The 19,013-nt window shown below is 40.3% G+C and overlaps 1 protein-coding gene across 1 annotated transcript in view; it reads left to right on the top strand.

The window, feature by feature from the left end:
• pkd1a (polycystic kidney disease 1a) overlaps nucleotides 1-16,128 on the top strand; it is a 204,385-nt gene extending 188,257 nt beyond the window's left edge. Inside the window, exons 55-56 of the mRNA XM_061881321.1 lie at nucleotides 3,833-4,159; nucleotides 13,171-16,128. Coding sequence (XP_061737305.1) covers nucleotides 3,833-4,159; nucleotides 13,171-13,908 — 1,065 coding nt within the window. The 3' untranslated portion in view covers nucleotides 13,909-16,128. The remainder of the gene's footprint in view (nucleotides 1-3,832; nucleotides 4,160-13,170) is intronic.
• The last annotated feature ends 2,885 nt before the right edge of the window (nucleotides 16,129-19,013 follow it).

Genomic DNA, 19,013 nt, shown 5'->3' with positions numbered 1-19,013 from the left:
CCCAGTTCCCCTTGCTTGATGGTCAACAGTGTTAACCACTCAGCTGTCCTGGGTCTTATTAGGCTGGGAATTCGGGGCCCTAATGACAAATGTAATCAATGACTTCTTTCTCTCTCATTTTACCAAAACTAATGGAGAGGAAGTACGAGCAGACATTCCATGCAGTGTAGACCGACATAAATCCCAGCCAGAGTTAAATTGCTCTCACTACTGATGTTTGGACAAGTGTAGCCCACCTTGGCAATACATGCCACTACACATTGGAGACTCGAACATGAAGTCAATCTGCCTTACCACCATGCCACTAGAGGAAAGACATTCAGCATCCAACATTGCAGAATGGTTGGAAATTGTAGTAGCCAGCTTTGAAATTCCCCTAAGCAAAATTATTGCTATTGTGCAGGACAATGGTGCACTTTATAAAAAAAAAAAAAAAACATTTTTGTAACACTTGCCTTGTTTTATTTGGCAAGTCGAAAGGACATGGAGCCAGTATGCTGTTTTTGTAAATAAAGTATTGGAAATGTTAGAAATGTAGTTGGTCTCTTTTGTCCGATTATTAATCGATTAATCGAAGTAATAATCCACAGATTAATCGATTATAAAATTAATCATTAGTTGTAGCTCCAATAAATATATGTGTGTATATATATATATATATATATATATATATATATATATATGTGTGTGTGTGTGTGTGTGTATACAGAGGTGGGTAGAGTAGCCAGAAATTGTACTCAAGTAAGAGTACAGTTACTTTAGAGATTTATTACTCAAGTAAAAGTAAGGAGTAGTCATCCAAATATTTACTTGAGTAAAAGTACAAAGTATGTTGTGAAAAAACTACTCAAGTACTGAGTAACTGATGAGTAACCTGTTCGTTTAATAATTACGGCAACAAATAATGCACAAAAACATAAAAATAGCAATGAGCAAATTCATAGCCAGGAATATCTCTTAAGAAACTAAAACAATAATATATATTAAATCATACATTAAAATAAAAAAATTAAGGCAATTTGAGCCACAATAACTTAACAGCACCATTGGCTCAGTAGGCATTTATTGATTGATTGATTGATACTTGTATTAGTAGATTGCACAGTACAGTACATATTCCGTACAATTGACCACTAAATGGTAACACCCCAATAAGTTTTATTCAACGTTAATCAATTACTTAATAAATGACCAAGTCGAGGTGATCTACCTCATATATACATACACACACACACACATATCATATATATATATATATATATATATATATATATATATATATACAGAATATAATTTATAGTTTTTTATTTTGCCGTTTTTGTTGACATGTTGAAGGTGTTTTAATGAATATACATGCATGTTTAACATATAGATTCCTATCTTTCATGAAGACAAGAATATAAGTTGGTGTATTACCTGATTCTGATGACTTGCATTGATTGGAATCAGACAGTATAGTGCTGATAATGTCCACATTTTCAAATGGAGGAGAAAAAAAGCTCCTCTTTTCTGTCTAATACCACATGAAAGTCGTTGGTTTTTGGCATCTTATTTGTCCAGCTTCCATATTCGTTTTTATACACTTTACAAGAAATACATTGGCGGCAAACTCCGTAGCTTGCTAGCTTGTTTGCGCTGGCTTTCGGAGACTCTTATTTTGTTAGCGCAGGCGCGATGGAGCGGCGCTTTTATTGTGAAGACAGGAACTGTGCGATCAGTCTTTAGGCTTGTGACGGGAAGTACGGTTGAAATAAAAAGTGTCTTTTTTCTTTTACACTTTTGATTGATTGATTGAAACTTGTATTAGTAGATTGCACAGTACAGTACATATTCTGTACAATTGACCACTAAATGGTAACACCCCAATAAGTTTGTCAACTTGTTTAGGTCGGATTCGACGTGTGACGGTCACGTGACCGCCTGGTTTTGTTTGATTGGTCCAACGTCACCAGTGACTGCATTTGATTGGTGAAACGCAGGCATGTGTGGATTCTACTTTGAATGCGCGTCTGACAAAATCAAAACAAACAAAACGTGCATTAACAGATCGATTAAAAAAAAGTAGCGAGTAACGAGCTGATTGTAGATAAATGGAACGGAGTAAAAGTAGCGTTTCTTCTCTATAAATATACTCAAGTAAAAGTAAAAGTATGTTGCATAAAAACTACTCTTAGAAGTACAATTTATCCCAAAAGTCACTCAAGTAGATGTAACGGAGTAAATGTAGCGCGTTACTACCCACCTCTGGTGTTAAGGCAGGGGTGTCAAACTCATTTTAGATGGGGGGCCACATGGAGAAAAATCTACTGTCAAGTGGGCTGCACTGGTAAAATCACGGCACGATAACTTAAAAATAAAGACAACTTCAGATTATTTTCTGTGTTTAGAAATAGAACAAGCACATTCTGAAAATGTACAAATCATGATGTTGGGGGTTTTTTAACACTTACATGTTGCGGTTAATAGTATTCTTTCTTTATTTGTCGTTATTTATACTTTCTGAATACATTATGTAATAATGTTCCCCAGTCAAATCATTCGTGTTCCTTTTTTAATCTAGAATCTATAAAAAATATCAAAATGAAATTAGAGTATGTTATGTAGTTTGCCCATTTTCCTCGACATGTGAAATGTCATGGTGCCTCATAGGAAATAATTCCTAGCCGCTTCCTGCTCCATCACCGGGAATAATTTAACGACTTATCTAATGACCACACAGTCCCATTGGGTCCTTTGGCGCACAGAGTTAGTACTTGTCCTGAAGACAGTGGTTCTAGGTTCAAATCCCGGTCGTAGTTGAGGAAGGAAGGTTTATAAATGGATGTTAAAATTGTACTTTTACACTAAAAATGTTCTTATTCATTCGATTGTTTTAGTACAAAACATGCATCAAATTAAGTTACAGTTTTATTAAAATGAGCATACAAATGGTTTTACATACATTTGCCTGGGAGCACCTGCGGGCACACCTGCTAGAATGAATGCAAAACCAGCCAAACAATAAACAAACAAGCAACAGCAATTCACCGTTACTTGAAAAGCGAAAGCAGAATGTAACCTTCATTGAACTTTGTTTTTTGGCTCTCTTCAATCAAAAAAAAAAAAAGTTTATTTCATTACGAGTTGTTTCTTTTCCATACTTGCAACAGATGTTGCATTGGTGTCGTGTAAGGTCTAACAAAGTTATTTTCACACACGCACGCAACAACGCCTGCTGTGTCAACTTCATTCACTTGTGCTCCTGCAGCTTTGCTTCCATTTAGAAATAATCAACTATTTAGTCTCAAGCAGTCTTTGCATAGCCGCCGTCTGTCGATATCACTGACTGGTAATTCAACTGAGATTTGTCTGACACTGTTATGCAAAACTTTTGAATGTTTTGTTTTTTTAAAAACCTCTTAAGGCCCAACCTGTTTGTTTACATGTTTTTTGTTTTTTTCTCTTTTCTATTTGGGCTTATTGGACCCTATTTTAAAATAAAAACTATGTATCATCTTTTGATATGATGTACTTAGTCCATAAGTACACAAACGTGTACTTTCATGTTTAGTGACATGCTGATTCTTATTTTTACACTTTTTTTTTCCCAAATTCCATTGTATGTTATACTCTTCCGACCCCACCAGATGGCAGCATAAGTGTCCACATAAGCGGCCATAAGACCCCAATTCAGTAGTGTACACAATTTTGGAAATAAGAGCTAATAGGTGCTGTCCACGCATGTGGCCACTAAGGCTTTAGAGGTTTTTAAAGTACATCAAATATATATAATAAACACAATTGTACCGTTTCCATGCAAATGTGTACCAACCATTTTCCTTTTTCTCTCCAGCTCTACCACTCTGTATTTGATGGCTACGGCAGCGTCGGCGCCACCTGTCTGTCCTTGCTGGGGGCCGGTGGGCGTGGCCTGTTGTCGTGGGCACCTTCTCAGTCGCTGACCGGTCCGTCAAGCACCGTGTCGACGTTGGTGTTCCACGCCAGCTTCGCCGTGCTGCGCTTGGTCTTGCTGTGGTTGGTCGCCTCCGTTTTACTGAGGAACTACCGGCGTGGACGTGCGGAGTTGTACCGCCCGGCTGTGGATCTACAAGACTACGAGATGGTGGAGCTCTTCCTCAGGAGACTGAAAATGTGGATGGGTCTCAGCAGAGCCAAGGAGGTACTACTCTTGTTTTGACTTTTTGATTGATTGATTGATTGATACTTGTATTAGTAGATTGCACAGTACAGTACATATTCTGCACAATTGACCACTAAATGGTAACACCCCAATACGTTTTTCAACTTGTTTAAGTCGGGGTCCGCGTTAATCAGTTCATGGTAAAGGGTTCAGGCCTGGTTTGCGTGTACTAAAACACATGCAAACCTGATAGCACACTACTAAACGTGTGCAAAGTGGATTGTGTCTGTTAAGTGAGCAGACTAAGGCGTGCAATCAATTTTGCGTGGATGTGCAAAATATATGCTGATCATCAACACGCCCACAATACTGGGAGGAAAATATTTAAAAATAATTACGGCTGCAAACAGCGTTGAGAGTGCCCTCGCGCCACTGTGCTACCTGAGGTTTACTTACATGAGTCCTTGCCATCCATCCATCCACCTCCGCTTATCCGAGGTCGGGTCGCGGGGGCAACAGCCTAAGCAGGGAAGTCCAGACTTTCCTCTCCTCAGCCACTTCGTCTAGCTCTTCCCGCGGGATCCCGAGGCGTTCCCAGGCCAGCCGGGAGACATAGTCTTCCCAACGTGTCCTGGGTCTTCCCCGTGGCCTCCTACCGGTTGGACGTGCCCTAAACACCTCCCTAGGGAGGCGTTCGGGTGGCATCCTGACCAGATGCCCGAACCACCTCATCTGGCTCCTCTCGATGTGGACGAGCAGCAGCTTTACTTTGAGTTCCTCCCGGATGGCAGAGCTTCTCACCCTATCTCTAAGGGAGAGACCCAAACTAATTTGGGCCGCTTGTACCCGTGATCTTATCCTTTCGGTCATGACCCAAAGCTCATGACCATAGGTGAGGATGGGAACGTAGATCGACCGGTAAATTGAGAGCTTTGCCTTCCGGCTCAGCTCCTTCTTCACCACAACGGATCGATACAGTGTCTGCATTAGTGAAGACGCCGCACCGATCCGCCTGTCGATCTCACGATCCACTCTTCCTTGCCAATGCTTTTCTAATTTCCTACCACAAGAGGGCGATCCTAACATTGGATTTGTCATGATCAGAACCCAACCTTAAAGACCTACTGAAAGCCACTACTAGCGACCACGCAGTCTGATAGTTTATATATCAATGATGAAATATTAACATTGCAACACATGCCAATACGGCCGCTTTAGTTTACTAAATTGCAATTTTAAATTTCCTGCGAAGTGTCGTGTTGAAAACATCGCGGTATGACGACGCGTCCGTTCGACGTCTCCGGTTGTAGCAGACATTATTTTCCAGCCCAAACCCAGCTATAAGTAGTCTGCTTTTATCGCATAATTACACAGAATTCTGGACATCTGTGTTGCTGACTCTTTTGCAATTTGTTCAATTAATAATGGAGAACTAAAAGTAGAAAAATGAAGGTGGGAAGCTTTTAGCCTTTAGCCACACAAACACAGCCGGTGTTAGTTGTTTAAAATTCCCGAAGTTGAAGTCTTACTATGGAACAGAGCGGTCAAGCAAACATGGATCCCAACCACATGTCAATCAGCAATTTTCAGTGAGAAAATTGTGGTAATAAGTCTGCTCTTACCGGAGACGTCCTGCTGCAGCTGTGTGACTTCCCTCAGAGACACTCGCGGTCAAAACACCCGTGGCCACACCCCTCCGACTTTCAGGTACTATTTAATCTCACTAAACACTAGCAACACAATAGCAGATAAGCAGGGGTCGGGAACCTTTTTGGCGGAGAGAGCCATACAAGCCAAATATTTTAAAAAGTATTTCTGTGAGAGCCATATAATATATTTTTCAACAATGCGTGCATTTTTAAGTAAGACCAACATTTCTAGAGTATAATAAGTCTCTTATACGTTTTAATAACATTGTTATTCTGAAGCAAACCAACGATAAATAAAATAATTCTTACCGTTAATGCGACTTCTTGAACAGGTGCGGTAGAAACCGGATGGATGTATTAAAATGCATGAGAATGTTTTATATTTTGAACGTTATTTTTGACATTGTGATTACCAGCGGAATTATTCATTACTTACCGTGTTAAGCAATGTCAGCTAAGATTTATCTGAGAGCCAGATGCAGTCATCAAAAGAGCCACATCTGGCTCTAGAGCCATAGGTTCCCTACCCCTGCCATAGCAGATAAGGGATTTTCCAGAATTATCCCTAGTAAATGTGTCTAATAACATCTGAATCGCTCCCACTTGGAACTTTTTTTTTCTAGTCCTTCACTCTAAATTTCCTCATCCACACATCTGTCATCCTCGCTCAAATTAATGGGGAAATTGTCGCTTTCTCGGTCTGAATAGCCTTGCTGCTGCAGGCTATGATTGTAAACAATGTGAGGATGTGAGGAGCCCTACAACCCGTGATGTCACGCGCACATACTTCCGGTAAAGGCAGGGCTTTTTTATTAGCGACCAAAAGTTGCGAACTTTATCGTGGATGTTCTCTACTAAATCCTTCCAGCAAAAATATGGCAATATCATGAAATGATCAAGTATGACACATAGAATGGACCTGCTATCCCCGTTTAAATGAGAAAATCTAATTTCAGTAGGCCTTTAATGCCATTTAACCAAAGTTTCTCATTACGCCCATTAGGTTGAGTTTTTTTTCTTTCCTTCATGCGGGATCCGAGCTGAGGGCCTCGTTGTGCAGCCCTTTGAGACATTTGTGATTAAGGGCTAAATGAGTCAACTTAGATTGATTGATTGATGGATACTCACCATAGGAGGACACAAAGGTCCATGCTAACAGCTAAGTTGGAGCTCTTGAATGTACACATAGGGGGCGGATCAATACAGATATTGATGGTAACAATACCAGCTGAGGGCGGTATGGCTCGGTTGGTAGAGCGGCCGTGCCAGCAACTTGAGGGTTCCAGGTTTGATCCCCGCTTCCGCCATCCGAGTCACTGCCGTTGTGTCCTTGGGCAAGACACTTTACCCACCTGCTCCCAGTGCCACCCACACTGGTTTAAATGTAACTTAGATATTGGGTTTCACTATGTAAAGTGCTTTGAGTCACTAGAGAAAAAGCGCTATATAAATATAATTCACTTCACTACCAAATATAGTATCAGTATATTTGGGCGACTGGTGCAAAGGACGTGGAGTGGATCTAGCATAATATTGTGAGAGACCAGTCCATAGTGGATCTAACATAATATTGTGAGAGTCCAGTCCATAGTGGATCTAACATAATATTGTGAGAGTCCAGTCCATAGTGGATCTAACATAATATTGTGAGAGTCCAGTCCATAGTGGATCTAGCATAATATTGTGAGAGACCAGTCCATAGTGGATCTAACATAATATTGTGAGAGACCAGTCCATAGTGGATCTAGCATAATATTGTGAGAGACCAGTCCATAGTGGATCTAACATAATATTGTGAGAGACCAGTCCATAGTGGATCTAGCATAATATTGTGAGAGACCAGTCCACAGTGGATCTAACATATTGTGAGAGACCAGTCCATAGTGGATCTAACATAATATTGTGAGAGTCCAGTCCATAGTGGATCTAGCATAATATTGTGAGAGACCAGTCCATAGTGGATCTAACATAATATTGTGAGAGACCAGTCCATAGTGGATCTAGCATAATATTGTGAGAGACCAGTCCACAGTGGATCTAACATATTGTGAGAGACCAGTCCATAGTGGATCTAACATAATATTGTGAGAGACCAGTCCATAGTGGATCTAACATAATATTGTGAGAGACCAGTCCATAGTGGATCTAGCATAATATTGTGAGAGACCAGTCCACAGTGGATCTAACATAATATTGTGAGAGTCCAGTCCATAGTGGATCTAACATAATATTGTGAGAGACCAGTCCATAGTGGATCTAACATAATATTGTGAGAGTCCAGTCCATAGTGGATCTAGCATAATATTGTGAGAGACCAGTCCATAGTGGATCTAACATAATATTGTGAGAGACCAGTCCATAGTGGATCTAACATAATATTGTGAGAGACCAGTCCATAGTGGATCTAACATAATATTGTGAGAGACCAGTCCATAGTGGATCTAGCATAATATTGTGAGAGACCAGTCCATAGTGGATCTAGCATAATATTGTGAGAGACCAGTCCATAGTGGATCTAGCATAATATTGTGAGAGACCAGTCCATAGTGGATCTAGCATAATATTGTGAGAGACCAGTCCATAGTGGATCTAGCATAATATTGTGAGAGACCAGTCCATAGTGGATCTAACATAATAGTGTGAGAGACCAGTCCATAGTGGATCTAACATAATAGTGTGAGAGTCCAGTCCATAGTGGATCTAACAAGTGTAAAAGTCCAGTCCATAGTGGATCTAACATAATATTGTGAGAGACCAGTCCATAGTGGATCTAACATAATAGTGAGAGTCCAGTCCATAGTGGATCTAGCATAATATTGTGAGAGACCAGTCCATAGTGGATCTAGCATAATATTGTGAGAGACCAGTCCATAGTGGATCTAGCATAATATTGTGAGAGACCAGTCCATAGTGGATCTAACATAATATTGTGAGAGTCCAGTCCATAGTGGATCTAACATAATAGTGTGAGAGTCCAGTCCATAGTGGATCTAACATAATAGTGTGAGAGTCCAGTCCATAGTGGATCCAACATAATATTGTGAGAGACCAGTCCATAGTGGATCTAACATAATATTGTGAGAGTCCAGTCCATAGTGGATCTAACATAATAGTGAGAGTCCAGTCCATAGTGGATCTAGCATAATATTGTGAGAGACCAGTCCATAGTGGATCTAACATAATATTGTGAGAGACCAGTCCATAGTGGATCTAACATAATAGTGTGAGAGTCCAGTCCATAGTGGATCTAGCATAATATTGTGAGAGACCAGTCCATAGTGGATCTAACATAATATTGTGAGAGACCAGTCCATAGTGGATCTAACATAATATTGTGAGAGACCAGTCCATGGTGGATCTAGCATAATAGTGTGAGAGACCAGTCCATAGTGGATCTAGCATAATATTGTGAGAGACCAGTCCATAGTGGATCTAGCATAATATTGTGAGAGACCAGTCCATAGTGGATCTAGCATAATATTGTGAGAGACCAGTCCATAGTGGATCTAACATAATAGTGTGAGAGTCCAGTCCATAGTGGATCTAACAAGTGTAAAAGTCCAGTCCATGGTGGATCTAACATAATATTGTGAGAGACCAGTCCATAGTGGATCTAACATAATAGTGAGAGTCCAGTCCATAGTGGATCTAGCATAATATTGTGAGAGACCAGTCCATAGTGGATCTAGCATAATATTGTGAGAGACCAGTCCATAGTGGATCTAGCATAATATTGTGAGAGACCAGTCCATAGTGGATCTAACATAATATTGTGAGAGTCCAGTCCATAGTGGATCTAACATAATAGTGTGAGAGTCCAGTCCATAGTGGATCTAACATAATATTGTGAGAGACCAGTCCATAGTGGATCTAACATAATATTGTGAGAGTCCAGTCCATAGTGGATCTAACATAATAGTGTGAGAGACCAGTCCATAGTGGATCTAGCATAATATTGTGAGAGACCAGTCCATAGTGGATCTAGCATAATATTGTGAGAGACCAGTCCATAGTGGATCTAGCATAATAGTGTGAGAGACCAGTCCATAGTGGATCTAACATAATAGTGTGAGAGTCCAGTCCATAGTGGATCTAACAAGTGTAAAAGTCCAGTCCATAGTGGATCTAACATAATATTGTGAGAGACCAGTCCATAGTGGATCTAACATAATAGTGAGAGTCCAGTCCATAGTGGATCTAGCATAATATTGTGAGAGACCAGTCCATAGTGGATCTAGCATAATATTGTGAGAGACCAGTCCATAGTGGATCTAACATAATATTGTGAGAGTCCAGTCCATAGTGGATCTAACATAATAGTGTGAGAGTCCAGTCCATAGTGGATCTAACATAATAGTGTGAGAGTCCAGTCCATAGTGGATCCAACATAATATTGTGAGAGACCAGTCCATAGTGGATCTAACATAATATTGTGAGAGTCCAGTCCATAGTGGATCTAACATAATAGTGAGAGTCCAGTCCATAGTGGATCTAGCATAATATTGTGAGAGACCAGTCCATAGTGGATCTAACATAATATTGTGAGAGACCAGTCCATAGTGGATCTAACATATTGTGAGAGACCAGTCCATAGTGGATCTAACATAATAGTGTGAGAGTCCAGTCCATAGTGGATCTAGCATAATAGTGTGAGAGTCCAGTCCATAGTGGATCTAGCATAATATTGTGAGAGACCAGTCCATAGTGGATCTAACATAATATTGTGAGAGACCAGTCCATAGTGGATCTAGCATAATAGTGTGAGAGTCCAGTCCATAGTGGATCTAACATAATAGTGTGAGAGTCCAGTCCATAGTGGATCTAGCATAATATTGTGAGAGACCAGTCCATAGTGGATCTAACATAATAGTGTGAGAGACCAGTCCATAGTGGATCTAGCATAATATTGTGAGAGTCCAGTCCATAGTGGATCTAACATAATATTGTGAGAGACCAGTCCATAGTGGATCTAACATAATAGTGTGAGAGACCAGTCCATAGTGGATCTAGCATAATATTGTGAGAGTCCAGTCCATAGTGGATCTAACATAATAGTGTGAGAGTCCAGTCCATAGTGGATCTAACAAGTGTAAAAGTCCAGTCCATAGTGGATCTAACATAATATTGTGAGAGACCAGTCCATAGTGGATCTAACATAATAGTGAGAGTCCAGTCCATAGTGGATCTAACATAATATTGTGAGAGACCAGTCCATAGTGGATCTAACATAATAGTGTGAGAGACCAGTCCATAGTGGATCTAGCATAATATTGTGAGAGTCCAGTCCATAGTGGATCTAACATAATAGTGTGAGAGTCCAGTCCATAGTGGATCTAACAAGTGTAAAAGTCCAGTCCATAGTGGATCTAACATAATATTGTGAGAGACCAGTCCATAGTGGATCTAACATAATAGTGAGAGTCCAGTCCATAGTGGATCTAGCATAATAGTGAGAGTCCAGTCCATAGTGGATCTAGCATAATAGTGTGAGAGACCAGTCCATAGTGGATCTAGCATAATATTGTGAGAGACCAGTCCATAGTGGATCTAGCATAATATTGTGAGAGACCAGTCCATAGTGGATCTAGCATAATATTGTGAGAGACCAGTCCATAGTGGATCTAACATAATATTGTGAGAGTCCAGTCCATAGTGGATCTAACATAATAGTGTGAGAGTCCAGTCCGTAGTGGATCTAACATAATAGTGTGAGAGTCCAGTCCATAGTGGATCCAACATAATATTGTGAGAGACCAGTCCATAGTGGATCTAACATAATATTGTGAGAGTCCAGTCCATAGTGGATCTAACATAATAGTGTGAGTCCAGTCCATAGTGGATCTAGCATAATATTGTGAGAGACCAGTCCATAGTGGATCTAACATAATATTGTGAGAGACCAGTCCATAGTGGATCTAGCATAATAGTGTGAGAGTCCAGTCCATAGTGGATCTAACATAATAGTGTGAGAGTCCAGTCCATAGTGGATCTAGCATAATATTGTGAGAGACCAGTCCATAGTGGATCTAACATAATAGTGTGAGAGACCAGTCCATAGTGGATCTAGCATAATATTGTGAGAGTCCAGTCCATAGTGGATCTAACATAATATTGTGAGAGACCAGTCCATAGTGGATCTAACATAATATTGTGAGAGACCAGTCCATAGTGGATCTAGCATAATAGTGAGAGTCCAGTCCATAGTGGATCTAACATAATATTGTGAGAGACCAGTCCATAGTGGATCTAGCATAATAGTGAGAGTCCAGTCCATAGTGGATCTAACGTAATATTGTGAGAGACCAGTCCATAGTGGATCTAACATAATAGTGTGAGAGACCAGTCCATAGTGGATCTAGCATAATATTGTGAGAGTCCAGTCCATAGTGGATCTAACATAATAGTGTGAGAGACCAGTCCATAGTGGATCTAGCATAATATTGTGAGAGACCAGTCCATAGTGGATCTAGCATAATATTGTGAGAGACCAGTCCATAGTGGATCTAGCATAATATTGTGAGAGACCAGTCCATAGTGGATCTAACATAATAGTGAGAGTCCAGTCCATAGTGGATCTAACATAATAGTGTGAGAGTCCAGTCCATAGTGGATCTAACATAATAGTGTGAGAGTCCAGTCCATAGTGGATCTAGCATAATATTGTGAGAGACCAGTCCATAGTGGATCTAACATAATAGTGTGAGAGACCAGTCCATAGTGGATCTAGCATAATATTGTGAGAGTCCAGTCCATAGTGGATCTAACATAATATTGTGAGAGACCAGTCCATAGTGGATCTAACATAATATTGTGAGAGACCAGTCCATAGTGGATCTAGCATAATAGTGAGAGTCCAGTCCATAGTGGATCTAACATAATATTGTGAGAGACCAGTCCATAGTGGATCTAGCATAATAGTGAGAGTCCAGTCCATAGTGGATCTAACATAATATTGTGAGAGACCAGTCCATAGTGGATCTAACATAATAGTGTGAGAGACCAGTCCATAGTGGATCTAGCATAATATTGTGAGAGTCCAGTCCATAGTGGATCTAACATAATAGTGTGAGAGACCATTCCATAGTGGATCTAGCATAATATTGTGAGAGACCAGTCCATAGTGGATCTAACATAATAGTGTGAGAGTCCAGTCCATAGTGGATCTAACATAATAGTGTGAGAGACCAGTCCATAGTGGATCTAACATAATAGTCCGAGTTCTTCTATACTTCAGGAGCACTCTTGTTTTTAGGAATTTGCTCCAAAAATGTTTGTCTCCTAAATTTTGAACTGAACCGTTGGTATGATATCATTCAGATTTGGCCCCGGGCCGGCAGTTTGATAGCCCTGTTCCAGGTCATAGTTACTCCACCCTCATGTTCTTCTCTCTTGTCGCCATAGTTTCGTCACAAGGTTCGTTTCGAAGGCATGGAGTTGCCGCCATCGCGCTCGTCCTCCAGCAGCGACTGCAGGTCTCTGTGCTTGCCGCCGCTGGAGCGTCCCGACTCGCCGTCCACGCCAGACAGCATCGACGCCGGTTCCGAGGCCTCCTGGTGCCCGGCCTCCTCCAGCCCTTGCAGCCTGACGGAGGCTCCCGGTGTTGGACTGGGACTCGGCCTGGGCCTGGGCCTGCGTCTGGGTCCGGGTGCGGTGGTGGTGGGCGGGGCCAGCTGGAAAGAGAGAGCCGAGACGGAGGCCTCCATGAAGCGGCTGCTCCCCACCTTCGACGCCCTGCTGCAGCAGCTGGATCGCGTCACCGTGGCAACGGAGGACCTGTTGCACGTGGAGTGTCGACTCGAGCGAGCGCAGAGGAAGGGGAGGCTCGTTAACGGAGGAGAGGCGGGGAAAGACAAGGAAAGGAAGAGCGTCAAAGAAAAACACAAAGCGGGCAAGAAGGCTCGGAAAAAGGAAAAAAGGGAAGTTGACACGTCTGCCAAAAACACGCCCAGAGCGGCGGACAAATCGCCCCCCGTGCCAGCCACTGACCCCTCCCCTTCTCTGCTTGTGCCTCCATGCAGCGAGAGAGAGCCCCTCCCCCCCTCCAGCATGTTCAACCACCCGGCCCACACCACCACCATCTCCACGCACAAGCGCAAGCGGAAGCCCCCTCCCCTCAAGAACAAAGTGCACCCCAACTAAAAGTGCGAGAACATTCCGGGGGTTAAGGACGAGAAGAGAGCGGGTGGGACAGCTGGCTCTGTCTCCCACCACTCCTCTCTAAACCCTCTAAAGCCGTTGTTTGAATCCCGCCTGGTGCAGGTCGCCCGGTGTCTGCACTTAAAACCAATAGGTGGTCTTTTCTTTTTTTTTTTTTGGTCTTTTATCCCCCCCCCATCCCTCTCTGCCAAGCTGAAGACCCCCCCCCCTGGCCACAAGTGACCCTGGTGGTCACATGGGGTCACTGACAGGAGCACAGTAACGTGTTCACCTGAGGACTAACCGTTTGTTTTTAACCCAAAAAAAAGACCTGTGTTTTTCTAAGTGTACTCCAAACCTGGCGCTACTTTTACTACTTTGAGAACGTCAATGACAGATAAACGCACACGCATGCTGAGGTCTCGCTTTTTAACCCACAGGGACGAGCAGATAGAAACAGGGCTAGGAATATTTATAAAAACCTCACAATGCAGCAATAACCTTTTCTAATTGCAACCCGTCTGCGTTTTCATTGTTAATGAAAACATTTTACAAACATATCAGTTCTGTCTTGGTCCTGAAAAAGAAAGGCCGTCTTATATTCGGGTTTATTTGGTACGTTTGAGATGAAGAGAAGCAATGTGCCGTCCGGGATTTGAAGGGAAACACGTATGATTTTTGAATGGAAAAAAAAAAAGGAAAATGAATGCAAGTTGTTGATCCAAATGAAGGAATCAAGAAGGATGCTACAGTGTACACGTTCATATTTACACGCTTTGTTGACTATTTTGTTTATTGTGTTCACGAGTTGTGATGTAAATGCACTTTTTTTCTATTATTCATTCTTTTGAATGCCAGTGTTGTTTTGTGAGCTAATAGGTTTGGTATGACATCTAACAGAGCAGCAGGGACTTTCAAAGTAAGGCACAGACTATAAATAGGGAAGGGATTCATACGGCCCCATTCCTGGGTGGCTCCTGGTTAATCGTTTTGCAATGCAGTCTGCCGAAAATGACAGAAAGCGCCAGTCTACATAGTAACTGACGCTGTGGTCAAAATTGGAGTTGCGGCAGAACACAATTTAAAGATATAGTGTCAGGTAACCTGTGACGAATGGGGCCTTTTGAGTCCCCTTCCTACTGTACTACACTTCAAAAATAAAAAATAAAAATAAGTGAAGCCTATTTCAGTAAAATTTAAAGGCTACAAATGAGGTGATTCAGCAGAAAACGCCACAAAAAATTATCCAGAAAATCATTTTATCTGGAGGGCGTAGTGATGGGAAACGCAATTCCTTTTACTGACTCGAGTTTTAATTAGTGAATCGGGTACTCGAGTCACAGAGAGACAGAAACTTGTTTTGTCAAGCCTTTGATGCAGGAAAAAGACAAAACGAGTTTGTTAATTTAAGTTAATTTACGGCTATTTTAGTCTTTGTTGAATTCATCTCGCAGTAACAGTGGTCAGTAAGTGAAGGAGTCGTCTGAAATGAACGACTCCTTCACGACTCGCCCAGGCTTTGAAAGTCCTGCACTAAAGAAGCGCCGCTTCTTACTGAAGCTTCTCTATAAAACATTACCAACGTCCTCCATGTGTTTTGTACTGAGCACTTTATTTCCTAATATCCAAGGCCATATTTAACTGTCTTTATAAAAACGAGTATTAACAAGGTGGTTTAAAAAAGGTCTCGTTTCGATCGACGTTCGTAATTTTGTGTCCGGCGGGCAAAATCTCAGGGAACAAACTGACCCTTTCTTCTAAACTATTTTGTTTACTCCCATAATGAATTTTATATGATATTCCGTTGTAAATGTTCTCCAAAGAGAATAAGTGATTGTTGACACCATAAATATTCTTCGCACTTATTTTCTGCCAAATCTCATAATTTACATGATTTCCAGAACCAAAGAGAGACAAAATGCATCGTGTGTATATTTGTGTATCTTTAGTGGTGTATATATTTCTTTTGTTATCCATGATGAAAGTTTGTTGTCTTTTAGCCATATATGGTCAGTGTCGTCCCACACTTCCTGTCTAACTAAAGCGTTGCGACTAAGCTAAATATGTATTTAAAATGCATTTCACGTCCATCAGTCCTCGGGATGTCTGCTTTGTGTGGCGTCCACAGAATGTTACAGCGTCACACACCACATCTGTCATCCTTGTGTTGCAGCGTTCTTGCTTTTGCACTTGACAATGTTGAATAAACGGCTCAACATTAAATGAATCTTTTTTCTCCACTCATTAAATTTCACCTTAGTTAAACCTCTAGCACAGGGGTCACCAACCTTTCTGAAACCAAGAGCTACTTCTTGGGTACTGATTAATGCGAAGGGCTACCAGTTTGATACACACTTAAATAAATTGCCGGAAATAGCCAATTTGCTCAATTTACCTTTAATAAATACATCTATATAATATTAAAAAATGGGTATTTCTGTCTGTCGTTCCGTCGTACATTTTTTTTTCCTTTTACGGAAGGTTTTTTGTAAATGAAAAAAACACTTAATTGAACAGTTTAAAAGAGGAGAAAACACAAAAAAATTACATTTTGAAACAGTTTATCTTCAATTTCAACTCTTCAAAATTCAACCGAAAAAAAAGAAGAGAAAAACTAGCTAATTCGAATCTTTTTGAAAAAATAAAAAAAAGAATTTATGGAACATCATTAGTAATTTTTCCTGATTAAGATTAATTTTAGAATTTTGATGACATGTTTTAAATAGGTTTTAATCCAATCTACATTTTGTTAGAATATATAACAAATTGGACCAAGCTATATTTCTAACAAAGACAAATCCTTATTTCTTCTAGATTTTCCAGAACAAAAATTTTAAAATAAATTCAAGACTTTGAAATAAGATTTAAATTAGATTCTAAAGATTTTCTAGATTTCCCAGAATAATTTTTTTGAATTTTAATCAAAATAAGTTTGAAGAAATATTTCACAAATATTCTTCGTCGAAAAAACTAGAATGAAATGAAGAATTAAATTAAAATGTATTTATTATTCTTTAAAATAAAAAACAAAAACAAATTTACTTGAACATTAATTTAAATTGTCAGGAAATAAGAGGAAGGAATTTAAAAGGTAAAAAGGTATATTTGTTTAAAAATCCTAAAATCATTTTTACGGTTGTATTTTTTCTCTAAAATTGTCTTTCTGAAAGTTATAAGAAACAAAGTAAAAAAAATAAGTGAATTTATTTCAACAAGTGAAGACCAAGTCTTTAAAATATTTTCTTAGATTTTCAAATTCTATTAGAGTTTTGTCTCTCTTAGAATTAAAAATGTCGAGCAAAGCGACACCAACTTGCTAGTAAATAAATAACATGTAAAAAATAGAGGCAGCTCACTGGTAAGTGCTGCTATTTGAGCTATTTTTAGAACAGGCCAGCGGGCGACTCATCTGGTCCTTACGGGCTACCTGGTGCCCGCGGGCACCGCGTTGGTGACCCTTGGGCTAGCACAACCCAGGTACAACTTGTTACATTTTGCTATATGGAGCAGAGGTAAGTCTAAAGGTGTCCTGATGTCATATTGATATCGGTCCAATATCAAGTAATGGATGATATCGGCTTGCATGTCAATCTCTGATACAAGCAGTCCTGCAGAGTGTTTACTTATGCAAAGCTGGACTTCTCAATGTCCTCCAATCTTCACACAATGTTGGTCCTTTCTTGTATTATAGTCAGGTCATTTACAGAAGTTTGACGTGACTAAATAAGGCCCCGTTTACACTAAGCCGGATAATGTTATCCAGGGTAAATCCCACCTAACCTTAACAGTTTACGCGCGCGCACACAAACACACACACACACACACACACACACACACACACACACACACACACACACCGTCTTAAGACCCCCTGCGTCCGCTGACGCGAATGTTGTTTTTTTTTTAAATCAAGAAAAGCAGTCAGTGATGTTCTCGTCATTATTATCATTGTCTTTTATTATCCTGCAGTGTTTTGGTTCTACTTCCCGCTTGTTTTACTGCACTTTAACTTTGTTTTTATTTTATTGCCAGCGCAGCTGTTTTCTATTTCTATTCGAGTGTATTTAAGATCACCTGTTGCTCCTTGCCAGCACTGTTTTATTGCCTTTTTGTTGTTTTTTTGCTTCATAAGTAAGCCATTTGACCTGCACGCCACCTTCCGTCTCTGCATCCTGCGATCACGCCATCATGTGCCACCGTGACAATTCTTTTATAAAAAGTAATCTGTTAAATGAAATGTGATAAAAAGTTATTTCTGACCGACATTGTCCATAGTTGGGAGTTTTAAAAACAAATTGAAGCACAAATTAAAATGTATCAGCTTTTAATGCATTCAGTGAAAACTTTTGGCGAAAATATCGTATTTTACGGGCTATTTAGCGCACCGGTATTCAAGCCACACCACCCTAATGAAAAAATATATAATAAAATGTACATAAGCCACGCCAGAAAGATTTTGTAAATGTTTGTTTACATAACTTGTTTTTACACGGCAGTCAAACGGCTGATAAAACAAAACAGAAGTCATCGTCATGGAACCTAATCATCTAAACAGACTCATTAACTCCACGGTTCCGTTTTGGTGAATTTACGAAACCGAAACAACACAAAAAATGACATTGTAAGTTTATAATACTAACACAGACATTTGTGAAAGTGTTTGCATATTTGTTAATGCTAACGACTTGATTACGATAGCATGTACAAATATGCAGGAAAACACTCCTACAGACATCACACATGGGACGGTTCAGTAAATAATAAAAGTTTTAGTTCTATTGTAAAACTTACAAACGTTGCTTGGAGTGACGAATGAAGAATTCATACGAGTAGAAACGCTGTGGACGATTTCACTTCCAATTTAAGGCACAGAACAGGAAGTACATTTTCCACCTGTGGCGAGCGAACTGGTCCAAAAGATGGCGCCAGAGCACAAACAGTAACACATCTTTTCAGTGTTTGTCGATGTTATACGAAAACGGTTCGTTGAACACAAAACTTTGACCGGTGGCAAATATAAGTCCATAAATTAGCAGCGGCAGGGTTCGACGTAGCGTCTCACGGTCCAGAAAACGCGGTAATCAGAATTGACTTGTTCACTGCTGAAA

Source organism: Nerophis ophidion, linkage group LG20 (assembly GCF_033978795.1).
Source record: "Nerophis ophidion isolate RoL-2023_Sa linkage group LG20, RoL_Noph_v1.0, whole genome shotgun sequence".
NCBI classification, from domain to species: Eukaryota; Metazoa; Chordata; class Actinopteri; order Syngnathiformes; family Syngnathidae; genus Nerophis; species Nerophis ophidion.
Note: the sequence above shows the minus strand (reverse complement) of the source record. Positions and strands in the feature narration are given on the sequence as shown.